The sequence below is a fragment of the Hyperolius riggenbachi genome, chromosome 5 (assembly GCF_040937935.1).
Source record: "Hyperolius riggenbachi isolate aHypRig1 chromosome 5, aHypRig1.pri, whole genome shotgun sequence".
NCBI lineage: Eukaryota > Metazoa > Chordata > Amphibia > Anura > Hyperoliidae > Hyperolius > Hyperolius riggenbachi.
In genome coordinates this window covers 49,453,965-49,476,835 of record NC_090650.1, presented here as the reverse complement: position 1 = coordinate 49,476,835, position 22,871 = coordinate 49,453,965, and the positions used below count along the sequence as shown (strand labels likewise).

At 45.6% G+C, this 22,871-nt stretch overlaps 1 protein-coding gene across 19 annotated transcripts in view; it reads right to left on the bottom strand.

Moving 5' to 3' along the window:
* The window catches only part of KIAA1217 (KIAA1217 ortholog), a 798,974-nt gene that overhangs the window by 303,742 nt on the left and 472,361 nt on the right, over positions 1-22,871 (bottom strand). For 13 of the 19 annotated variants that reach the window (XM_068235624.1, XM_068235630.1, XM_068235626.1 and 10 more), the window contains 2 exons: positions 9,283-9,363; positions 1,233-1,428 (listed from right to left, as the gene is read on the bottom strand). In XM_068235624.1, the coding sequence (XP_068091725.1) occupies positions 1,233-1,428; positions 9,283-9,363 (277 nt within the window). Of the gene's footprint in view, positions 1-1,232; positions 1,429-9,282; positions 9,364-22,871 lie in introns of those variants that run through there. The other 6 variants (XM_068235619.1, XM_068235642.1, XM_068235641.1 and 3 more) reach the window with 2 other exon arrangements.

The window sequence follows — 22,871 nt, the reverse complement described above, 5'->3', positions numbered from 1 at the left end:
AACTAACGGCATACAACACTGGCATCCACATCTCCCCTAAACCTATACCCAACAACCGGCATACAGCACTGGCATCCTCTCCACCCCTAAACCTATAGCCAACTACCAGCATACAGCACTGGCATCCTCTCCACCCCTAAACCTATTCCAAACAACCGGCATACAGCACTGGCATCCTCTCCACCCCTAAACCTATAGCCAACTACTGGCATACAGTACTGGCATCCACATCACCCCTAAACCTATAGCCAACTACCAGCATACAGCACTGGCATCCTCTCCACCCCTAAACCTATACCAAACAACCGGCATACAGCACTGGCATCCTCTCCACCCCTAAACCTATACCAAACAACCGGCATACAGTACTGGCATCCACATCACCCCTAAACCTATAGCCAACTACTGGCATACAGCACTGGCATCCACATCACCCCTAAACCTATAGTACAGCACTGGCACACCAGTCTATGTCTGACAACTGGCATACAACACAGGGACCCCAGTCTATGTCTGACAACTGGCATAGAACACAGGGACCCCAGTCTACATCTTACAACTGACATTCAACACAGGAACCTCAGTTAATGGCAGACAACTGGCATACAGCACTGGCACACCAGTCTATGTCTGACAACTGGAATACAACACAGGGACCTCAGTCTATGGCTGACAACTGACATACAACACAGGAACCCCAGCCTATGGCTGACAACTGGCATACATCGCAGGAGCCCCAGTCTATGGCTGACAACTGGCATACATCGCAGGAGCCCCAGTCTATGGCTGACAACTGGCATACATCACAGGAACCCCAGTCTATGGCTGACAACTGGCATACATAACAGGAACCCCAGTCTATGTCTGACAACTGGCATACAGCACTGGCACACCAGTCTATGGCTGATAACTGGCATACATCACAGGAACCCCAGTCTATGGCTGACAACTGGCATACAGAACTGGCACACCAGTCTACATCTAGAAACTTGTTACACAGGAACCCCAGTCTGTGGCTGACAACAGGGATACAACACGGGAAACTCAGTCTATGGCTGACAACTAGCATATAGTACTTGCACTCCAGTTTATGGCTGACAACTGTAATGCAACAGACGCACTCCGTCCCGCTACCTTCTATAGTAAACATGTACAGGTTATGGATCATCAACAAAAACATGAACCGAACACAAATGACATTTCCAGCAACCAACAACTGATGAACGTCTTACCTAGTGACCGCTCTTTCGTCTGATTGGTCGATCGGACGACGGGGAGACTCGCTCTCGTTCGACTGCCTCTGACGAAAGGCAGTGTAGATTCCCCTTCAAACATGGCGTCTCCAGAGTCAGCTGATGCCTCAGAGAGCTGTTCTGCCGGCTCCCCTAGGCTGGGCTGCGGGCTGGAGGAAAGTTTGGGACTTTTCGTCTGTAAAATAAAAGGATACAACTCGTGGTTAGATGCCGTCAGCACTAAATAGGTGAAAAACACAACAAGTGGACTACAGGATCACTTACTGATCATGACTGAAATCCAATTGCATATTATAACTTTATAAATTATTTTTAATAAATCCTTTAAATAATGTCCACACGAGCTAGAATTAAAGGAAACAGTCTCAAAGTCACATAACGGCATCAGATAAACACAACGCCGCCAAACAACATCGTTTTGTTGGCTCCACATTTTTACAAGCATTTGGACAAACCAATGAGCCGTAACAAGGCCAATCTGAGTTTGTGGTCGCTGTGCTAGCTGTGGAGGCTTCCTACACAGACAATGAGTGTACCCATGGAGTGCAGCTAACATGGGGTGTACCACAATTCGAGTCCCCCTGTGCTGCTGCTCTTACCTTAACATATCTGACAGACCACAATTGTCTGTATTTCCACTTTAACTGGACTGAGTGAAAAAAAAAAGAGCAAGCAATGTGGAGGGGGACAGGGAATTCTGGAACACTGAAGAGGACTAAAGACTCTCCCAGATGTAGCTTGCTGGAAGATTTAAAGAGTAACTGTCAGGCTGAAAAAGCTAATTTAAACCTTTATTCTCCTGTGTTAAACAGTTTAAAAGGAAGCCAAAAAGGCAATACTGAAGTTAAAAATCTCTCTTAGGGCCCTTTTCCACCAGCGCTGGCTGAATCGCAAAACCGCAAACCGCTTGCTTTTTAACATAGGAATCGCGGTAGGTCATTACCACTACCGCGATTCGCTTTTGTCGGGAACGCGAACGCGCGGCGGAGCGATAATTGCCGCGATTTTGCTATGCAGTGCATAGCATAGCAAAATCGCGGCCGCAAACGTCGGGGGAATCGCCGGTTTTGCGATTCAGCAATCGCTAGCGTTCAGCGTGAACGCTAGCGATTGCAGGTGGAAAAGGGCCCTTACTTTGATGTTTGCTGAACAGCAAGGCTCCGTATTCCCAAGCTCCTAAGGAGGCCGGCAGGACGCATAACAGATACTGCAAAGCATTCTGGGGCTGCTTCTTCTCCTCAGTGCACTCCCTTGGCCCTCTCTTTTATTTCCCTATCCCGCCCTAAGGCTGCTTTCACAGTGAGAAGTTACAGGCTCATGTTACAGCAGCTTGTAACGCAGCCCAGAACTCACAGCACTGAAAAATCAATGTGCTGTTCACAGGGCACATGTTCCATTAGAGTATACTGCAGGAGTCCGCAATTGCTCCTAGCCACATGGCTAATTAATATTCACTGCACAGTAGTGTTGCCCGGATCATGAACCATTAGGATCTTTGATCCTGATGTTTTTTGTGAGTCGAATCATCAGGAAGCAAGGTAAGGGAGGATATGACATCACAATTGGCTTCATACAAGACAGACAAACATGGAACCTGCCATGAGCTGTCAGGAGCATCATTCTCTGCAAATACTATATAAAAATTCTGTGAAATATGTAATGTAAGTACAGCCAATATTTAGCTACTGATATATGTTTTTTTTTCTCTGAGACCCTATACCTAACAGCTCCTCTTTAAGAAGCTACACGAACATGGAAGCAAAAGAGGGATGGTCCTGGGACTTTAATAGGGGTATGTTTCTACACTCAAGATATCAGTCACTGTGCTATTTCCACATAGCAGTGCCATGTACCCCGGGACTAACGAGCATGTGCAGATTCCTTAGGATTGGTAAAATTCCTGGTCATTTTCTCAATATCACTTGATGTTCATATGTCATTGCTCTTGGGCTGAATGGCCATCCTTAGTGCTGAAAACTCCTGAGGAAGTGAAAATTTGTTGACGAAATTAATTGAGCCTAAGTGTCGATATTTTTTTTTAGAGATCTATGGTTATTTGTAATATCCTTCTCTTTTTGTGGGCACCAAAGAGGGTAAATAATCGCTACCTTCTCTTAAAAAGAGGACAATGTTTTAAAGTGAACCAGGGACGAAACACCCTCGTGTATTTTATGATATATATCAGTGGGAACATTACAGAAAACACCTACCCTGCTCTCTGTTTCATTCTTCAATGCTTAGCCTGCTTGTTATCAGCCCTGATAAAATCCCCAACTGAGCATTCAGTCTGGCTTTCCTCAGAAATCATGGAAATTACCTCACATGAGGTAATTTGTTTGATAATCCTACCAGAATTGAGGCCAAAGTGTAATGTCAGCTGAGTTTTTTTCCCCTCCCTTTAATTTGTTCCCAGAATGGCAGCCCCGTTTTGTGTATGAGTGACAATTTCCCATCACACCCTGCAACAAAAACTGTGATTACTGCAGCATTGTTTAGCCAGATGTATTATGTCATTAAAGCTATTTCTAGGCCTCAGATTCTAAGAATACTTTGCATTTTATTAGTTACATTTTCATTAGCGGAGCACGTTGTCTTCCAACTATTGTCAGTTTCTGTTGCCGCTATTAAACTGTAATTGTGTGGCAAAAATAGCCAAGGCAGAGTGAATTCCATCTGGAGGTCACGTCTACGACACTATTACATTTTTAGGTATAATTTGGTGCCCCCGTCGCCAAGACGGTTGGATGCGCTCACTCTGCAATTAACGGGAGCTGTCTGCTGCAATTTTAGCAAGGCTTTTACATTGCTTTATCAGCATAAACTGTTCAGTAAAAGTGAGCAGCCTGACCTGTGTACTGTTTATACAAGCTTTACTATCCAATGCTCACGGGCTTGCCTTGGAATGATCTCTCAGAGAGGCTGGAGTTACTGATGAGGACCTGTCATGCCCAGCAGAGCAGTTATTTTTGGCACTGGATTATCCTGGTGTGCAGATGGAGAAAGCTACTATCCAGACTTAAGATACTGGCACTTTCTAACACAGTGATACTTGAGAAGCTGAAAAGAAGATGTCAAACATTTTTAGGGGCTAGGAAGGTAGTCAGGATAGGTGGGGGCGTCTAATGTGAATCACAGCAAATTTTTGGCACTACAATTCATGGTGGCCAAGCGGTTAGCCCTCACATCTTGCATTGGAGTCTCAGGACTGCATCTCAGCCAGGGCACTATCTGCTTGGAGTCAATTCTCCCTCATCTCTCAAACTAGTAGGCAAGTTGATTTTCCTCAAGACTGTGGTAGTGATTAATGGGACTTGTTCTCTGGAAACTCTATGGAATACATCGGTGCTGTAAATATGCATTATAATTACTGGGCCTCTTTTAGGCAAAGGGTTTGGAGGTGCCCAGTTACATCCTTACATGCATGCCTATGGCCTCTTTCATATATTCTGTTGTAGTGGTGATAACTGGACGCTGATGGATTGAGGGTGACTATATATCTTCATGGATTATGAGTTGTATTTATAGAGGGGGTTGATTATGTCCTCTTATCCATGATTGAATGAAGATTCCTTGGCTAGGAGGCCACATGAAAATTTCTCTGTGGGGTTCCTTGACTTGTGGTTACTACACTGACTGTGTACTTAGCTGTTCATCTAAAGTTTAGTTTTAATGCAAACCTGTGAGGAAACTCACTTCAGGTTAGCTACAAACCTAAGTAAAGGGAAGGCTCTGGATACAAGTACCAATACCGGCATTCCTGCTCCATCCCCGGTTGAAGTTATGTGACCGGCTGTGTCTTCGGTACTCCTCAGGTAGCCTTCAGAATTACTCGCTTTCTTGAGTAGTTCCATAGACGTGCACATCCGTACTGCGCATGTGCAAACCCAGATACTCTTGTCTTTGTAACTTCTTGAGACACAAGTAGTTCTGAAGGCTGCCCAAAAAGTGTGTAAGAGCAGGTTGCATGTCTTTAACCAGGAAAGGTGCAGGAACTACGGGAAGAGCCGAGGACAGGGAAGGCTTTATGGTAAACAGGGCCTTCCCTCTATATAGGTATGTATCTAACCTGAAGTGAGTTTCCTCACTTTAGATTTGCTTCAAGGTCTTCTTGTCACAAACCTGAGCAATCCAAACTGAGCATACGATGGAACAATACATAATATGATGTTAGCAGCAACAAAGACTTCATGTCAAATGATCAGTAGTTTTGCAGATAGAGGTTCCTGAGGTAATATGCAACTGGTGGCTTTTCTAGTAAAGATCGACCTTGGTTCTATCTCTTTCATCTCCAAGACTTCTTATTGGGTTATGGTGTGATACGTAGCTTCACTGTCCAATAGGAAAGCTCTGAAGACCAACTCAGTTTGCTCTGAATTATTTCAGCAGCCTGGATCTGCCCGGCGAATCACTCCCCTTGAATCCTGTGTATGTACTCATGTTACACCGCCGGGTCACTGATTAAGGGCACCAGGGACATAGAAGAAGCACCCTGGACAAACAGCTGAGTATGTTCCGCTGCAGTTAATACTCTGCAGGTTTCTCGGGGGAAATAGTATTAGCTGGGGGAGACCTGGGGACCCCATCACTAGCTCTGGGCATACATACTGGCGTGCCCCTGTACCCTTTCGACTAAAATGTACTGTCCTGCTGTTCTGATCTTTAATTTTGTAAGGAAAACAATTGGAATTACGATCAGGCAACCATGTTGGAATATCGACCTTCAGCAGATTCAATCACAGTGATCGACTCTGCCAGGGAAAATCAAATGGTGTATGGGCACCTTAAGACTACTGCTTTTGATATGCATTTGTAACAGAAGATGACCTCTGGTGGTGTATTCATTCATTCGCTTTCTTTTCTTTTGGTTTGTGATAGGCTCTGTTAACAACTTCTCACAGCCAAAGATGTAAAATGCTTTATTATATCCGTGGCAAAAATGTCCCTTGAAATGGATCTTCTAGGAACAGTGGGTCATGTGCTCATTGTGCGATGTGCATTTAGAAAGAAGCTTGTGTTTCTTATTCAAGGTCACACTGACCAATACTAGATGACTTGGAGAATGGTCACACTGCTGGTGCAGATACAGTGCTGCTCAGACACCTAAAAAAGTAGCAGGAGACAAATGATGAGGCCAAGTGTAAAATTGGAGGAGGGCTTCTATTCCACAGATGTGTAGCCGAGTCCTTCTGAAGCAGCACCACACCTCAGTAGCTTATCCAGTCTTATTTTGTCTAGAAACACTGCCTCTCTTTCTAGTGCCCCTAATATTGTCCCTCCATAGTTTCTCTCAGTTTGAAAGTGACCCCCTTTCCCATCTTGGTAGGGCCTCTATAAAGAGTTCATAACTTTGTGCTGCTCACAAACCCACTGGTTGGATAGTGTAATGGTTGAGGGCTCTGCCTCTGACACAGGAGACCAGGGTTCAAATCTTGTTGCCTTAAAGTATCGCTGAATTGTTGAAAGATAATGGAAGTAAGCCCAGGGCTAGATTACCTCATCCGGAGAAGCCTGATGCTGCTCATTGCCCTTTGAATCTGGATTCCTCTCGTTCGCAGTTCTTGATCCTCTTCCCTCCACAGCCTCCTGGAAGCTCCCCTAAGAGGTAATGAGTGTTTGTTTCTATGAGCGTGTGCAAGTGCCGCACATAGGCAGTGAAAGAAATTGATTTATTTTGCTACGCACACATGGTTTGGAACTTGGGCAGGCGCAGTCCTGCATCGTACGTCACCACTGGGGGAAACTTCCGAGAGGCTCTTTGACAGAGAATGTCAGTCGAAGAAGAGGACCAGGGATAGGGAACAGGAGAGGCCCTGAAGACAATGAACAGCATCAGTCTTCTCAGGATTAGGTCATCTAGCCATCCATGGTCTTCATTTAATTTATTTTTCACCAACTCAGGGGTACATTAAAGGGTATCAGAGCTGGATTCAATTAAAAGTGTTATACATACCTGAGGCTTCCTCCAGCACCATCCGCATGGATCGCTCCCACGCCGCCGTCCTCAGTCTTCTCCCTCTTCGGTACCGGGTTCGGTAACTTTAGCCAGTCACGGCAAGTCTGATGTAAGAGAATTGAGCTCTTTGCATATCTCTCCAGCAGCCACTGGAGAGATACGCAGAGGACGCACATCTCTTGCGTAGACTGGCCGCTACTGGCTGAAGTTACGAGACCCGGTACTGAAGAGGGAGTGGCCAAAGAAGGAAAAGACTGAAGACGGTGGCGTGGGAGTGATCCGTGAGGATGTGGGTGGAGGAAGCCCCAGGTATGTATAAACAGCCATGTGCTGCATCAACGCGAGCATGGCAACCCCTGTGCAGGAGCACGAGTGGCTCCAGCTAACTGTGCAGGCGCAGCCATGCTTGCACAGTACGGCTACGCTTGTGCTTGAAGAAGAGTGGGGTCTCTCTTCAGGGCTACGCACTCAGTGATGGGGGAGCAAAGGATGGTGTGGGAAGCCTCTATAGCAGGCCTGAGCAAAGTTTAAGTGGCCCGGGCCACCCGCTGTGGGCTGCATACCCTTTTTTTTTTTAAATCACCCTCCTCCCTCCCTGCAGAGTTGTGAGCAGGGGATACGAAGGGGGTCAACACACCTAAAATCTAGTGTTGGGTCTTCATGGATCCTATAAAGCAGCGCTGGGCAAACTATGGCCAGACCCCGGGCTGCCTCTGGGTGTCCAGATTCCTCTTCTCCCTCCCTGCAGAGTTGCAAGCAGGCGATACGAAGAGGGTCAACTCACCTAATCGCCGTTTCCAGAGTTGGGTCCCAATGGCCACAGCGGGGACACGTGACACAACGTCAGGACATGCTAACGTATTACAGGCTGGCATATCCTGACAGTCATGTGATGCTGCTGTGGCCAAGGAGACCCAACGCTGGCAGCTGCGATTAGGTGAGTTAACCCTCTTTATATCGCCTGCTCGCAACTCTGTAGTAAGGGAGAAGAGGAATCTGGCCACCCAACCGCGGCCTGGATTCAGGCCGTAGTTTGCTCAACGCTGCTCTATAGGATCTAGAGGCTTTACCTCATACACACACACCAACAATTTGTCCCAACTATCTTCCAAACTTGGTCTGTTGGAAGATAAGTTGGGCGTGTGTACAGCTGACAAACAACCAGATGGCCAACTGATAACAGGTTGTTTGTCAGATCCAACCGGTGGATCAACCTGCACAACTATCGTTGGCCATGTGTGTACAAGTCTTTTGAACAACTTTGTTGCTTTTGAATGCGGACATGTTGTGCACTTTGTCATTTAGCTGGCACGCATAGTATTGAAGTGAGTTGGTTGTTTAGTTGGTTGGCGCGTGTGTACCTACTTGTCATGTAAACAACTTGTTGTGTGGTTGGTCATGTTGTGCGGTGGGTTGTGCATTAACTTGGACGTGTGTATGAGCCTTTAAAGGACAACTGTAGTGAGAATATTATAGAGGCTGCCATATTTATTTCCTTTTCAACAATACCAGTTGCCTGGCAGCCCTGTTGATCTATTTGGCTGCAGTAGTGTCTGAATCACGCCAGAAACAAGCCTGTGGCTAATCTTGTCAGAACTGACAGTAATGTCAGAAACACCTGATCTGCTGCATGCTTGTTCAGGGTCTATGGCTAAAAGTATGAAAAGGCAGAGGATAAGCTGGACTGCCAGGTAACTGGTATTGCTTAAAAGGAAATAATATGGCAGCCTCCATATCCCTCTAGCTTCAGTTGTCCTTTAAGTGTTTAACTTTTATACACCTCGGGTACACTTTAATACTAGGTTTACTTCTCTACCCCATTGATGCAAGCTGGACGGTTCAATTAAGTTTTCTTAATTCACTTTGAAGGCGGAGTGGGAGACAAATAATCTGATAATCTTACGTCTGTGAAATAAAGTACAGTCATGCTTTCAAACTAAAACGACCTTTCGGTTAATCCATGCCGATTTTCACCCACGTTAGGACAAAGCAGCACACGGCACAACACGGCACGCGGTTAGTAAACATGGCAGTGAGTAAAACAAGGCAGAAGAAAAGGAGGAATGATGTACTAACTCTCCGAGAGGATTCAATTCTCATCAAGTACCTTTGAATGTCAAGTTCTGAATGGAGCGAGGCCAGCATACCCTGCACAGCCTGCGGAGGGAGACAGGAGACAAAAGACAAGAGAAAGAGGCAATTTGTAGAGCAAAGTAAAAAAAAAGATTGCTGCTGCCTTTTTATCCCTATCATTATCCTCCCCACAATGGGCCGCTGTAAAGAGGGGGCTTCACCCAACGTCAATGCGGATTAGAAAACATTGTGCTGACGGGAGATAAAGATGGATTCCGCGGAAGGACAATATAAACAGGCATTGTGGCGCAGCACAATGGGGACCAGAGGAGGTTAATCACACCTACAAGGAATCCAGCCCAATGCATTTACCAAGTAGCAGGTGGCACTTCCCTATTCATGTCTAGGTGTCAACACATTTACTTATCAGTGTGATTCTTGTAACAAGTGATAATGGCTTTCATCAGGGCTTGTGACAGGCTTAAAGGCAACTCAGCTTGTCATCTGGAAAAGTGACACTAGTTCAGCACTGCCCTACTTATCCAGTGCTTGATGTATGGAAGTGTTCTGTGCCACGCTAGATTTAAAGTGGACCTGAACTCTTGCACAAGACAGAAGAGAGAAATGCACCCTGTATGTATTTAGAGAATTTAGCCTGTCTACCCCCCCCCCCCCTCATCTGTGTCCAATCACAACTGTCTTGACAGAGCAGCAAGTTTGTAAACACAGAATGTTAACCCCATTTCTGCTTCCATGAAAGCAGGAAGTAGACACACTGCAGATTTATTGCAGGATTTGTATCAACTATAAGAAATAACTGTTTTTCTTTAAAGGGAGTCTGAAGCATTATTAACCACTTCGGGACCGGCCGCCTAAACCCCCTTGAGGACCAGGGCATTTTGCGGTGGAGGGGGGTGCGCGCGTTTGGGGGGGGGGGGGGTCGGGCGGCCGGATCCCGCCTGTGGTGTGCTGGGCTGTGTGTCCCCCATGGAGGCAGGTGTCCCCCCTGTAGCTGGAAGCCATCACTCACCTTCCAGGCTCCAGCGATGAGCCGCAGTAACCCCCTTCTTCTCCAGCCGGCACCTCTGCTCCAAATGACGCTCAGGTCGGGTCGCGGCTTGATGACGTCATCAAGCCGGGACCCGGCGTTGACGTCAGACGGAGCAGAGATGCCGGCCAGAGCGGAGGGGGGCACCGATCGTTGGTGGAACAGCAGGGAGGTGAGTGGATCCTCTTCTTTTCCCCCCTGCCGCCGCTGTCAAAGTGATCACTACGATCCGACGGCGATCGTAGTGATCACGTGATCAGCAGCCATACGCGATGGCTGCTGATCACTCTGGGGAGATGCCAGCTGTCATATGACAGCTTAATCTCCCCTCTCGGGTGCGCACGATCACGTCGGGAGCGGTTCTTTAGCGCGGACGTAGAATCAACGTCCGGTCAGAACGGTACCACCACCTGCCGGACGTTGATTCAACCTACGGCTGTCCCCAATAGGTTAAAAAACAAAACAAAAAAACAACAGATAATCACCTAAGGAGAAGGAAGTTTCTGGGTCCTCTAGAGCAGTGTTTCTCAACATGTTATTAGTGTGTACCCCTTTCAAATCCCTGTACTCAGAGTACCCCCTAGCATAGTAAACATGATCACAAGTACCCCTTGACAAATATATATATTTAATCGTAGTACATGATAATTGGTTCTAAACAATGTGCAAGCATTTACTATTGCTTTTAATTAGCTAAAATACTAATTTGGTGTTGTTTAAATAAGAATTATAATTTTCTAAATCTCTAAATTTGTTATTCTTGGTTAAGTATATCAAGCCCGAGTACCCCCTGGACCCATCAGAAGTACCCACTGGGGTAAGCGTACCACACGTTGAGAACCTAGGCTCTAGAGCATTTAGTAGTATAGTATTTGGGAGATCTAAAGTTCACAGATAATCCCTGCTGGTGGACCACATACACCACTGTAATCAGTATTGCATAACCAGGGATATACAACAAGAACAAACAGGAAGCCAAAAAATACTGATGAACTTTTTATTTTAATGTCCCAAATAAGTGCAGAAAAATATAAACAAAACTCTTTACTCCATAGACCAGTGATCTGCAAACTTGGCTCTCCAGCTGTTACTACAAGTCCCACAATGCATTGCGGGAGTCTGATAGCCAAAGTTACGATTCATAAAGGCAAATGCATTGTGGGACTTGTAGTTCCCTAACAGCTGGAGAGCCAAGTTTGCAAATTACTGCCATAGACCAGTGTTTCTCAACATTTTATTGGTATGTACCCCTTTTAAAAACACTGAACTCACCAAGTACCCCCTAGCATAGTAAACATTATCACAAGTACCCCTTGACAAATATATATTTAATCGTAGTAGATGATAATTGCTTCTAAACAATTTCCAAGCATTTGCTATTGCTTTTCATTAGCTAAAATACTAATTTGGTGTTGTTTAAATAAGATTTATCATTTTCTAAAACTCTAAATTTGTTATTCTTGGTTAAGTATATTCAGTCCGAGTACCCCCTGGAACCATCAGAAGTACCCCCTGGGGTACACGTACCACACGTTGAGAACCTAGGCCATAGACGATTCCATAGAAATATCCACAGACAAAACACATCACGTGGTATGGTGCTTAATAATTTATAGAAGAAAACGATTTATAGTAGAAAAGGCAACAACATCGATTTGTTTTGGGTAGGAGACCCTTCTTCGGGCCTTTATATAATGAAAATCTACACAGGTTACATGAAGAAGTAATAATCATCATCTGGACACATATCAAGCCAGGTAAAACCACCCCATGGAAACCAAAAGCAGGGCCGCATGGAAGCAGGACGCCAGAAACTGCTTTTGCTTTTGGCAAACAGCTTGCCGCAAATAGCTATGGGTAGCCTGGCCCTGTACTACTTCCGGGTCGCTATGTCCCTCAGTAGTACGAAAGGCGCTGGCCCAGAGACGTTCAGTAGTACGCATGCCCTGTACTCGCGGTGCACGTCCTTGATTGGTGCCTGTGGCCAGGCACACTTTGTGACAGCAAGCACATGCGCAAAGCGTGCCCGGCCACAGGCACGCAATCAAGGACGCGCACCGCCTGGCCAGAGCAGGCGTACTAATGAATGCATGCAGGCCAAGGCATGCCTACTACTGAGGGACATAGCGACCCGGAAGTAGTACAGGGCCAGGCTGCCCATAGCTATTTGCAGCAAGCTGTTCGCCTATGCAGGCCAGCATCAGATTTCTGCCATGTGCGTTTTCTTGTTTTTTTCATGCATTTGCGTTTTTTTCTGATGCGCTTTATGTGCATTTTTTTATGCCTTTCCATTATGTCTTTTTTTGTAAATGTTCATATTTGGCAAGTGAAAAAAAATTCAAATTGTTCCTCTTTTTTTTTTTATTAAAAGCGGCCCTTACTGACAATTGCTGCAAAATGACCCAGCAATTCACTGTTCCTTTGATGTGTAAGTGCTTCTGAAAATAGCACTGCTCTCTGACTAAATTAGTTGGAGAGCTCAGAGAAGCTCTTTTGCATAGATAACAAGAGACATTTCTCAACTCTTCCTGTACTGGAAACAATATGAGACTCATAACTTTGCTGCTAATGTTCTATTTCTTAGCTGTACTACACCTACAAATCATTATATCATAAGTTTATTTTCATGTCAGATTCCCTTTAAGGGGGCGGAGTGATCACTTGCCTCAAGAGATGACCTCATAACTGGTAAGAATTTTAACCTGACATCCCTCTTCCCCGGCTTACATATAAATTGCATGCAGCTTAGAATTGGGCTGTGTGGGTGTGGCTGCGTCAGGCATCCAGAATATCACCACTGCTCAGTCCTTCTTACACTCCACTCCACAGAATGGAGGATTGGCTGAGGAAGGAAGTGGGAGGTGGGGGGAGGTGCTCTTGAACTGTATGAGGGTAGAGAGGATCAAAGTACATTTCCAGGACAAGTTGAGGAGAAGCTTTCAGCTAATTGATCCCGCAGGAGATGCCACAGCCCTTCACACCATATACAATACTAACATGTTTTGCGTTACTTTAAATGCAAACCCAGTTCCATGTTGCTGGTATATTACAGTAATTCTACTATTCACTTGGCGTTTTATTTTGCGGTACAATTGAAGAAAAGGAAATGTAAGCAATAAATAAGCTGTTTCTTTAACCAGACTTCTAACGTTATTGTAGAATAAACAGACGCCCCAAAGAGCAATCGAAGCACTAAAGCCCTTTTTGATAGCTTTGGCTATTGTAAGCCTTTGCTTTGTATACATTAATGGCATTTCTCCTGCGACACTAATCCAGCCTCTCTCCCTTTTCTTTCTTGTAAGAGGTGTATTATATCAGCCTGGATCTCCTTATTTATATCACTGGTGCTGCGCCGGCTTTAATAGGGCTCTCTTGTGATAGCTTTTCATACAGGATCTGAGCGAGAAACAAACAGGCAATCTGCTGGGCTTAGCTCCGCTGTCCCCTGTTCTATGTCTGCGCTTATACTATAGTCACAGCCTTGTGCCTGCAGGTGTGTGCTATTCACACAGCAGAATACAGATCCAGGGCTGTGGAGTCGGTACAAAAATCATCCAACTCCTCAGTTTATGAAACCACCGATTCTGACTTCAGGTACCCAAAATTGCTCCGACTCAGAGTCCTTGACTCCGACTCCTTAGGGCCCGTTTCCACTAGGAGCGGTGCGATGCGGCTACATAGCCGCATCACACCACGGGTGTCCTGAAACACATGCACGGCAATGGAAGAGTTTCCACTGCGTGCATGTTGTGCGGAGCGATCCGAGAATCTGCAGCATGCTGCGGATTCTCGCACGGCCGCATCTGCCCGCAGCCGCGTCCCATCTCCACTATTGGCTTCCGCATCGGGAGAAGTGGGCTAGGTAGCCGCATCCGCATCATTTACTAGTGGAAACAGGCCCCTAGTCTAATTTTTACAAAGGCTATGGATTTGTTTAAAAAAAATAAAATCATCTGACTCCTCAGTTTATTGAAACCATCAACTCCGACTCCAGATACCCACAATTGTTCCGACTCCTCGACTCCAACTCCGGCCATCACTGGCTTTACTACCGGGGTACAGAAGTTCTGCACCTTGCCAGTCTGCATTCCGCTCAAGTGCCGCAGCAATGCTACCCTGTGGGCGGTATGATGAGAAGTACACCGTCAGTTGTCACCTTTACAGACAACTGCGTGACATGTGATTAACTGCACCTTAAAGGATACCAGAGGTGACGTGACATGATGAGATGGACATAGGTATGTACAGTGCCTAGCACCCAAATAACTATGCTATGTTCCTTTTTTTCTTTCTCTGCCTGAAAGAGTTAAATATCAGGTATGTAAGTGGCTGACTCAGTCCTGACTGAAATTCCAACTATAAAACACGTTCCTAGCAGAAAATGGCTTCTGAGAGCAGGAAAGGGATAAAAAGGATCAACAGTTCATAGATTTTAGCTCTGGCATACTTCAATGAATGTGTCATTGAGCAAAACAATAAAAGTTAAAACGTAAAAAGTAGATTTAAACATAAAATAAAACTGTGGAATATCTTAAATTTTTAGGAGTAGGAAGAAAGATACAATCTTTTATTTCATTATTTCATTAATTTTCGCTATGATTGTCCTTTAAGTTCTAATCCTTCTATTAATAAAAGGCTGGAGCATAACTAGAGGGGAGCAGCCCCTGTGATTGCAGAGGGGCCCAGAGCTGTGGGGGGCCCCCAACTACTAACCTTCCCTTCCTCTGATACAGGGGACTATACCGCAGATCAGGTGTGTTTGTGGCTACACTTGCTCTGGGTGTGAAGGCTGTGATGATCACACTTGTTTTATGACCCTTGAGATATGAGCCACCAGGCTGTTAAGGGCACCAAGGGGAGGCAAGGGAAGGGGTGTGATCATTGGGGGGGGGGGGGGGGGGGGGGGGAATTAAGTTTTGCTCAAGTTACAATGTTTCAGAGATGCAAACAAAGTTGTCACAAATTATACAATACTGTTTTTTTACAATATGCAATACCTATTATACGTAGTTAAAAACACATTGAAAACAACAAACAAAAGCGTTTATATTACAGGTCCCAAAAAAAATATTTTATGCACATTTCAACATGTTTAAAGTGAATTGAGAATACGTAACGTTTTATACATACCTGGGGCTTCCTCCAGCCCCATGCGCCTGGATCGCTCCCACGCTGCCATCCTCCGCTGCCCGCAGCTCTGGTACCGGGTTCCATCATTTCCTCCAGTTGTGGCCAGTCTAGTGCTGCTGCTGGAGAGATACGTAAAGAGTGCACCTCCTCTTGCGTCAGACTGGCCTCCAGTGGAATAAGTTACAGGACCCGGTACCGGAGCTGGAGGCAGCGGAGGGCGGCGGCGTAGGAGCGATCCGTGTGCATGGGGCTGGAGGAAGCCCCAGGTATGTATAAAACGGTAAGTATTCTTAAAGGGATACTGTAGGGGGGTCGGGGGAAAATGAGTTGAACTTACCCGGGGCTTCTAACGGTCCCCCGCAGACATCCTGTGCCCGCGCAGCCACTCCCCAATGCTCCAGCCCCGCCTCCCGTTCACTTCTAGAATTTCAAACTTTAAAGTCTGAAAACCACTGTGCCTGCATTGCTGTGTCCTTGTTCCCGCTGATGTCACCAGGAGCGTACTGCGCAGACACATACCATACTAGGCCTGCGTAGTACGCTCCTGGTGACATCAGCGGGATCGAGGACACGGCAACGCAGGCGCAGTGGTTTTCAGACTTTAAAGTCTGAAATTCCAAAAGTGAACGGGAGGCGGGGCCGGAGCATTGGGGAGTGGCTGCGCGGGCACAGGATGTCTGCGGGGGACCATTAGAAGCCCCGGGTAAGTTCAACTCATTTTCCCCCGACCCCCCTACAGTATCCCTTTAATCTCTGGTTTCCTTTAACACAGGACTCAACTTACAAACAGGTTTTATTTTGAAAGAGAAGAGATCAGCACTAAATGATCAACTGAGAAGTTGAGGGGAGCAGGTGCGTTAGCTGCGCCTTCGGATATTGAGAGCTGTGTAAGGACGAAAGTGTGCAGAGGTCAGCAATCTGGACACCAGCCAATGCAGTCTAAAATGTCACCTTTACTGCATCCTCAAAACAACCAACATAGATTGCAAGGTGCATGGCCTGACAGCTGTTTTGCAGGGTAGCCCTGCTTCATCAGAGGACACAACGTATATAGGGAGGTTGTGGCCTCTGATGAAGCGGGGTTAGTTATACTTTCAGATTATATTAAGCATTTTGTTGTAGAAACGTACATATATTTACACAGTTCTGTACACGAGCCCTGAAAGAGGGACAAATGAGGAAGAAAGAGTGACAGAGGAATTTAGTTCAGGGGCGTAACTAGAAACCAATGGGGCCCTTGCGAAACTTTGGATGGGGCCCCCTCCCTCCCTTTCTGCTCAGGTAAACTGAGAACCAATGATAATCAGTTGGCTATGGCTAGTGCACACTTTAATGTGTTTTCCCCATGCAGATAAAAACAAACGGCAGAGAAGCACTAGGAGCATTTTCCCCTATCAATTACATTAGCTTCTGTGATAGAACGTGGATGTTTTCACACATACAGACACACATGGTGTGCAGAAGATGCATACAGAAAACCGACAGACGAGTGTGCTCCCAGCCTCTGCTTATTACATTTACTCTGTCCATCTCTGATGAAGCAGAACTGGCTCTGCAGACTTCTGGGCGCTGTACACAAGAGCCTGCTGAACACGGAATACGGACTGTCTGCAAATCTTTGTCTACAAAACTTTGTATGATTTGTTATCAGTGGCTGAGCAGATCCAGTCATTGGAACAATTGTGCAGGAAGCAGAAAGTTTTTTTTTTCTCTCCCTGCCTTTAGTTGTCAGTCTCTCAGGACAGGGAAAATAAACTTCTCCCACAACGGGGCCCCCTGCAGCTTCTGGGCCCCCCTGCGGATGCATCCCCTGCAAGGCCTACTGTTACGCCCTTGATTTAGTTCCTAAAGAGGGACTGTCCCTCTGAAAAAGGGAGCTCTGATGTTCCAGTTCAGCCTGTAGAGACAACTGAGTCCTCAGCTAGCTCTGGAAGTGGTATGCAGCGTCAGAGCACCTCCACCAGACTAGAACGCCTATTCATAACCGGTTCCTTTTAAACAATTCTGGGAAGTTGCATTGATAAAAGCTGCTATTTGTAAGAAAAGCGTCCCCAGAAGATCCCTTGGTACGTCTCATAGCGGCTCTGGCATATTTATCCTACATCATTCACACAATATGTGTTAGTTTAGAATTTGCTGTCGCCGTCTGGCAAGGTGTCCCTCCACAGCTGACAAGCAGGGAGGACCTGTAACACTGGATGAATAATTCATAGCGCTGGAGGTGTCAGGACAACGCTCAGCTCACTCCTACCTCCAGACTGTCCCATCTCCGGCTGTGTGGGCTGAACATATGCTGGCTAATTCCACAAATAAGTCATCAGGCTGCAGACAGCAGAGGGAACGGCATGGGGCCTCTGTGCGCCACCAGCTCAGCACTCATCTCATCAGATGGACGTCTAAAGTGACGGCCGAGGGAAGATGAAGCGCTGGCCTCTCCGCTTATCTGTACAGCACTTGGCACTAGTCCTCAGTGAACTAGCCTGCGAAATTCAACAGTTTTATTCTAGAATTACCCTGGGCTGAGGGAGAATTCTGCACAGGGCTAATCAGATTTAATAAGTTATAGACACACACACTATTGAAGACTTAAGCTATGTAAACACATACAATAATTGTTGCCCCTCGGGGGTCTGGTAACAATTCCTTGGTTGACAATCGGGGAACAATGCTGTGCAGACACATCCCTAGCCTTGAGGCTAGTGGTGTGTTCTGTTGCTACGGAGGTGGCGGAGGGATCGGCGCACAATGGAACGGCTTCTATCAGTTGGGCTATTGCCCAACTGATATATTTGTAAGATATACATAATTCTCCCCCAAAGCATTCCCGGAAACCAGGTATATTTTCTACCGGCTTTAGAGTAAACAAACATTCCTCAGAGCTGCTCCAGACATGATTAAAGATGTCACCTCCTGTGAAAAACTTCAGGGTGAGGAAAGATTTTACAATGGACAAACATTGACTAAATAATGTATACATCAATATTGTAAAAGATATTGTATACTGTACATGTCATTTTATTTATCACTTTATTTTCGCTCCTTCCATTATTACTACTGTGATTTAGCTGTATGCTGGGCTGTTTTCTGTCAGTGGAAATGGTAAAGGTTTCATTGAGGTTATGTGTGCTAGTAATTATAATTGTTAGTGAAAATGCCAGTCTGATAAACTTTGGTGACAATGTGACATGCAAGGTCAGCTCTATTATCTGTTCATTCTATAGGCTTTCTGCTTTCGTGTTACAGAGTCACCAGCGTAATGTTAAACGTGTGACAACCACCTCCTGGGGGGAATGGGAAGATGGATTCAACCATCTACAGAGGGCAGAGGGGTCAGAAAGTTAAAGTGTATGGAGAGCTTCCATATGGTTTGCACCTCTACCCGCCTCCCTCCTGCAAACTACCAGCCATGTTCTCTGAACACATCTATACGATAGGATTCATTATACATCTCCCGCAAGATTACTATTATTAATAACAGTGGTATCAATATTATTATTATTTTTTTTTTTTACAAGAAAAGTGGTAGCAATATTATTACTATTATTATTGACTATTATGGATAGTGGATCATAATCAACTTGGGTTTATTTTATTAACCTTCCTGGCGGTCTATTAAAAACCGCCAGGGGGCAGCAGAGTATTTTTTTTTTTGAAATCATGTAGCGAGCCCAGGGCTCGCTACATGATAGCCGCTGTGCAGCGGCATCCCCCCGCCCTCTTCGATCGCCTATGGCGATCTCCGATCAGGAAATCCCGTTCAAAGAACGGGATTTCCTGGAGGGCTTCCCCCGTCGCCATGGCGATGGGCGGCATGACGTCACCGCAGGAGAAATCCTCCTGCGCGGCATAGCCCGAGCTCAGCTCGGGCTTACCGCCAGGAAGGTTAATAAAGAACCAGAACGGTTCTGCAATTTGCGATTTTTTCTGATGTTTTTTGGTCTGCCCCCTCTGCTAGGCACTGGTTGAAAAGGCTTTTTACCAGAAGGTATACGTTTCTGCCAGCTATATACATAACCATTGGTGTAATCGTTTTGATCCCTTTTGAATTTGGATGTCTTCGTGTCCTCTAAGGTTTCAGCAAAAGCCTTCATTTTAGTATCCAATACATCCAATTGAGCTTGAAAGTCACCATCGGTGAGGATCTCTTATAGTTCAGACTCCACTCATTTAATCTCGAGTTTAGGTAGTTACTGATGAATTCTTGCAATCCTATGAACCATTGAGTCAAAGGAGGCCTTGTTCCATATTTTGGCCCACACCCCTGTAAAATCAACATCATCGGCAAAAAGGAAAGGAACCACATGTGATCTGCTTGAACGTGGGATAACACCTGCCCTATGGTACTCCGCCAGCGTTTTGGCATGCAGGTCCAATGTTATCCGACCTTAGACTAGATTGGTAATTTTGACAGCTCAAGTAACTTTATTTATTTTTGGCCACTTTATAGCATTTTTCTAATTATTTTCGGTTAATTTTAATTACCGTGTCACAGGCATAATTGCGCTGTTGGGATAGCCTTTTTTGGCCTATTTTTGTATATATTTGGGTGCATTCTTTCTATGTCCTGCAGGTGGTGCTACATACATTTTCGGGTTTGACGTGTATGCGTTAGTATGGTAACGTTATGACGCCTAGTACGTCCTATTTTGTGCGTCGTTTACGGCGCTTTATATGGGGGAATGTGACAATAGGCCGATATACAGCCATGTCCACGCCCCCTGCCCACCTCTTTCCCTCGTTTTTATGCCGCTGATACTGTGGATGGATGACGCATGAGGTTATGACAGGTGGAGACGCCTTAATGTTTATTCATGGGGCACTTCCGGTGCTACGTTTTGGGCGTATCATTAATAATTTCGTGTGACGTTTTCGACGCACTAGGAGTATCGTTGTTCCCGCCCCCCTCTGCCTCCGGTATTGTACAGCGGCGTGCGGGATGGTGTCACTGCAGGGTCCATCCCTCCTTCACTGATTGGATGAAGGAGCGGTATGTGTTTACATCTATGCACAGACATTATTTTACAGACATCTATGGCCTGTTAGTTATTGCCAACAGCGTGATTCTGTTTAACAACTACTGTATCTCTGAGGTATGCCTGATCTTTCTTTCTGGCCTTTATAAACGTTATGTTACAACATTGGGATTATGATCTGATCTACCAATGTAGGAGGTGTGCATTGATATGCAAATAGGCTGTTTCCCATCAGGTCCTCTAATTAGTATATTGCCTATGATTGGTTATTTATGTGTATATATTTGGGATTGTGTGTTTGATACTTCAAAACTAGGCAGCATGAAGATGGGCAGTAGCCCGAAACAGTGGACTGTCCTGCTATATAGTTCTTTTTAATATGTTGTTACCTTAATAATTAGATGAAGCTTTTTCCATGAAGGTGGTGTGGACCATTACTTTTCTTGCTACAGTTCTTTAGTCCTATGGTGTCTGGAACTGTTTGATCTGCACACCTTACCATGTGATATTGATGGGAAACCAGTGAGTGCGACTTCATACAGGGAACTACTGGAAATGATTTGATAACAGTAGTTCAGTGTGTTTGGTCAAAATAAGGACCGTTCTAGTTCACAAGATGGGTGACTGACGGTAGGATTGCATAATCAAGATGGAAACACTAGGGAGGAGGGCCCTTTCAGAGGCTTACAAGCTAAAGGGTAGGGGTAGAGGCAATAAGTTAGTCTGTTGAGAGGGTGTCAAGCAGAATGTATTATGGTGCTGATATAAGGGGGTACACAACAATGAAAAGGAAAGTCTTGAGGGCTCGTTTGAAGGTATTAAAGGTGGGGGCGAATCTGATGGCTAGTGGGAGCGAGTTCCATAGAGTGGGGGCAGCCCTACTAAAGTCCTGCAATTGTGCTTGTGAGTGAGATAGGCGCAATGTGAACAGCCGCAAGTCGTTGGGGGAATCGGAGGGGCGGGCGGGCAGGTATGTGCCTGTGGACAAGATCAGAGATGTAGGTCAGGCAGGTCCTGTGAACCGATTTGTAGGCCAAGCACAGAACTGTAAAGTTAATCCTGAAGCGGATGTGGAGCCAGTGGAGGGCTTTACTGAGGCGCTGCGAGTTAATAAGATGCTCCATATGTGCTCACACAGCCAAATCCAATATATAATTAGCTCTGTTATCACACATCTTAAGGGGTCTTAAATTAACAAGTATCACAGCAGCATCGCACAGCCAAACACACCAGGCTCCCGGAGCAGCTCCTGGGCGCTCTGACAACTTGGCGCAGCCTCCCCCGCGCAGTCGCTGTCACGCCACAGATGCAGCATTAAGAATGCATTATGCTGTACCGCCGATTATCTCCTGCCTGCATTACTCATTCTCTACTTCTAACCCCAGGGAAATTCCTGCAATTCACAATGATTATTACTCACAACAATACACTCTAGTGATGATTCCGAAATGAATTCAAAACTCTGAACTTGGCATCTCGCACCGGAGGGCCCGAGTGTCCTGATTAAAGAAGACCTGTCACATACAACTAACATAAAGCATATAGGAGCAGACACAGCAATGCATAATTAAAGACCAGCTGCACGCAATGCTGGTGGATGGAACAAGACGTGACCACAGCTTCTGTTATTAGAGGTCAATGAGGATCCTTGATGCCAATCACCCCTGCTCTCGGTCTTCTCTGTTAGTAGATTGGCAGACACTCTAGCTCGCTAACCTCTACATTATGCCCAATTTCAAATGTTATCAGGTATCTTAAGCTGCTCAGCAAATGTCAATGTTGGCCTCCATTCACTAAGGCGTACGTTAAAAAGGGGCGCTGGGAAAAAAGGGCGCCGGGTTTTTAACGATAAGCAAGGATAACGTTTAAAATTGTATTGTACTGTATTTCGTTTAAAATTATTGTTTTTTAAAGTTATAAATCATTAAATAATGTGCATTAAATCGGCAATTGTAAAAACGTTAATCTTTCGTTTAAATAGTGAAACGTATAATAACGTTTAAAAAAAATTACTAAGTAACCCTCCCTGTACCTACCCCTAACCCCTAGACCCCCCTGTTGATGCCTAAACCTAAGACCCCCCCTGTTGGTGCCTAAGTAACCCTCCCTGTACCTACCCCTAACCCCTAGACCCCCCTGTTAGTGCCTAAACCTAAGACCCCCCTGTTGGTGCCTAAACCTAAGACCCCCCTGTTGGTGCCTAAACCTAAGACCCCCCTGTTGGTGCCTAAACCTAAGACCCCCCTGTTGGTGCCTAAACCTAAGACCCCCCTGTTGGTGCCTAAACCTAAGACCCCCCTGTTGGTGCCTAAACCTAAGACCCCCCTGTTGGTTTTTTCGTTTAAAAATAATGTAAAAAAAAAAAAAAAAAAAAAAAAAAAAATACTGTTTTTCGTTTAAAAATAATGTAAAAAAAAATATTGTACTGTTTTTCGTTTAAA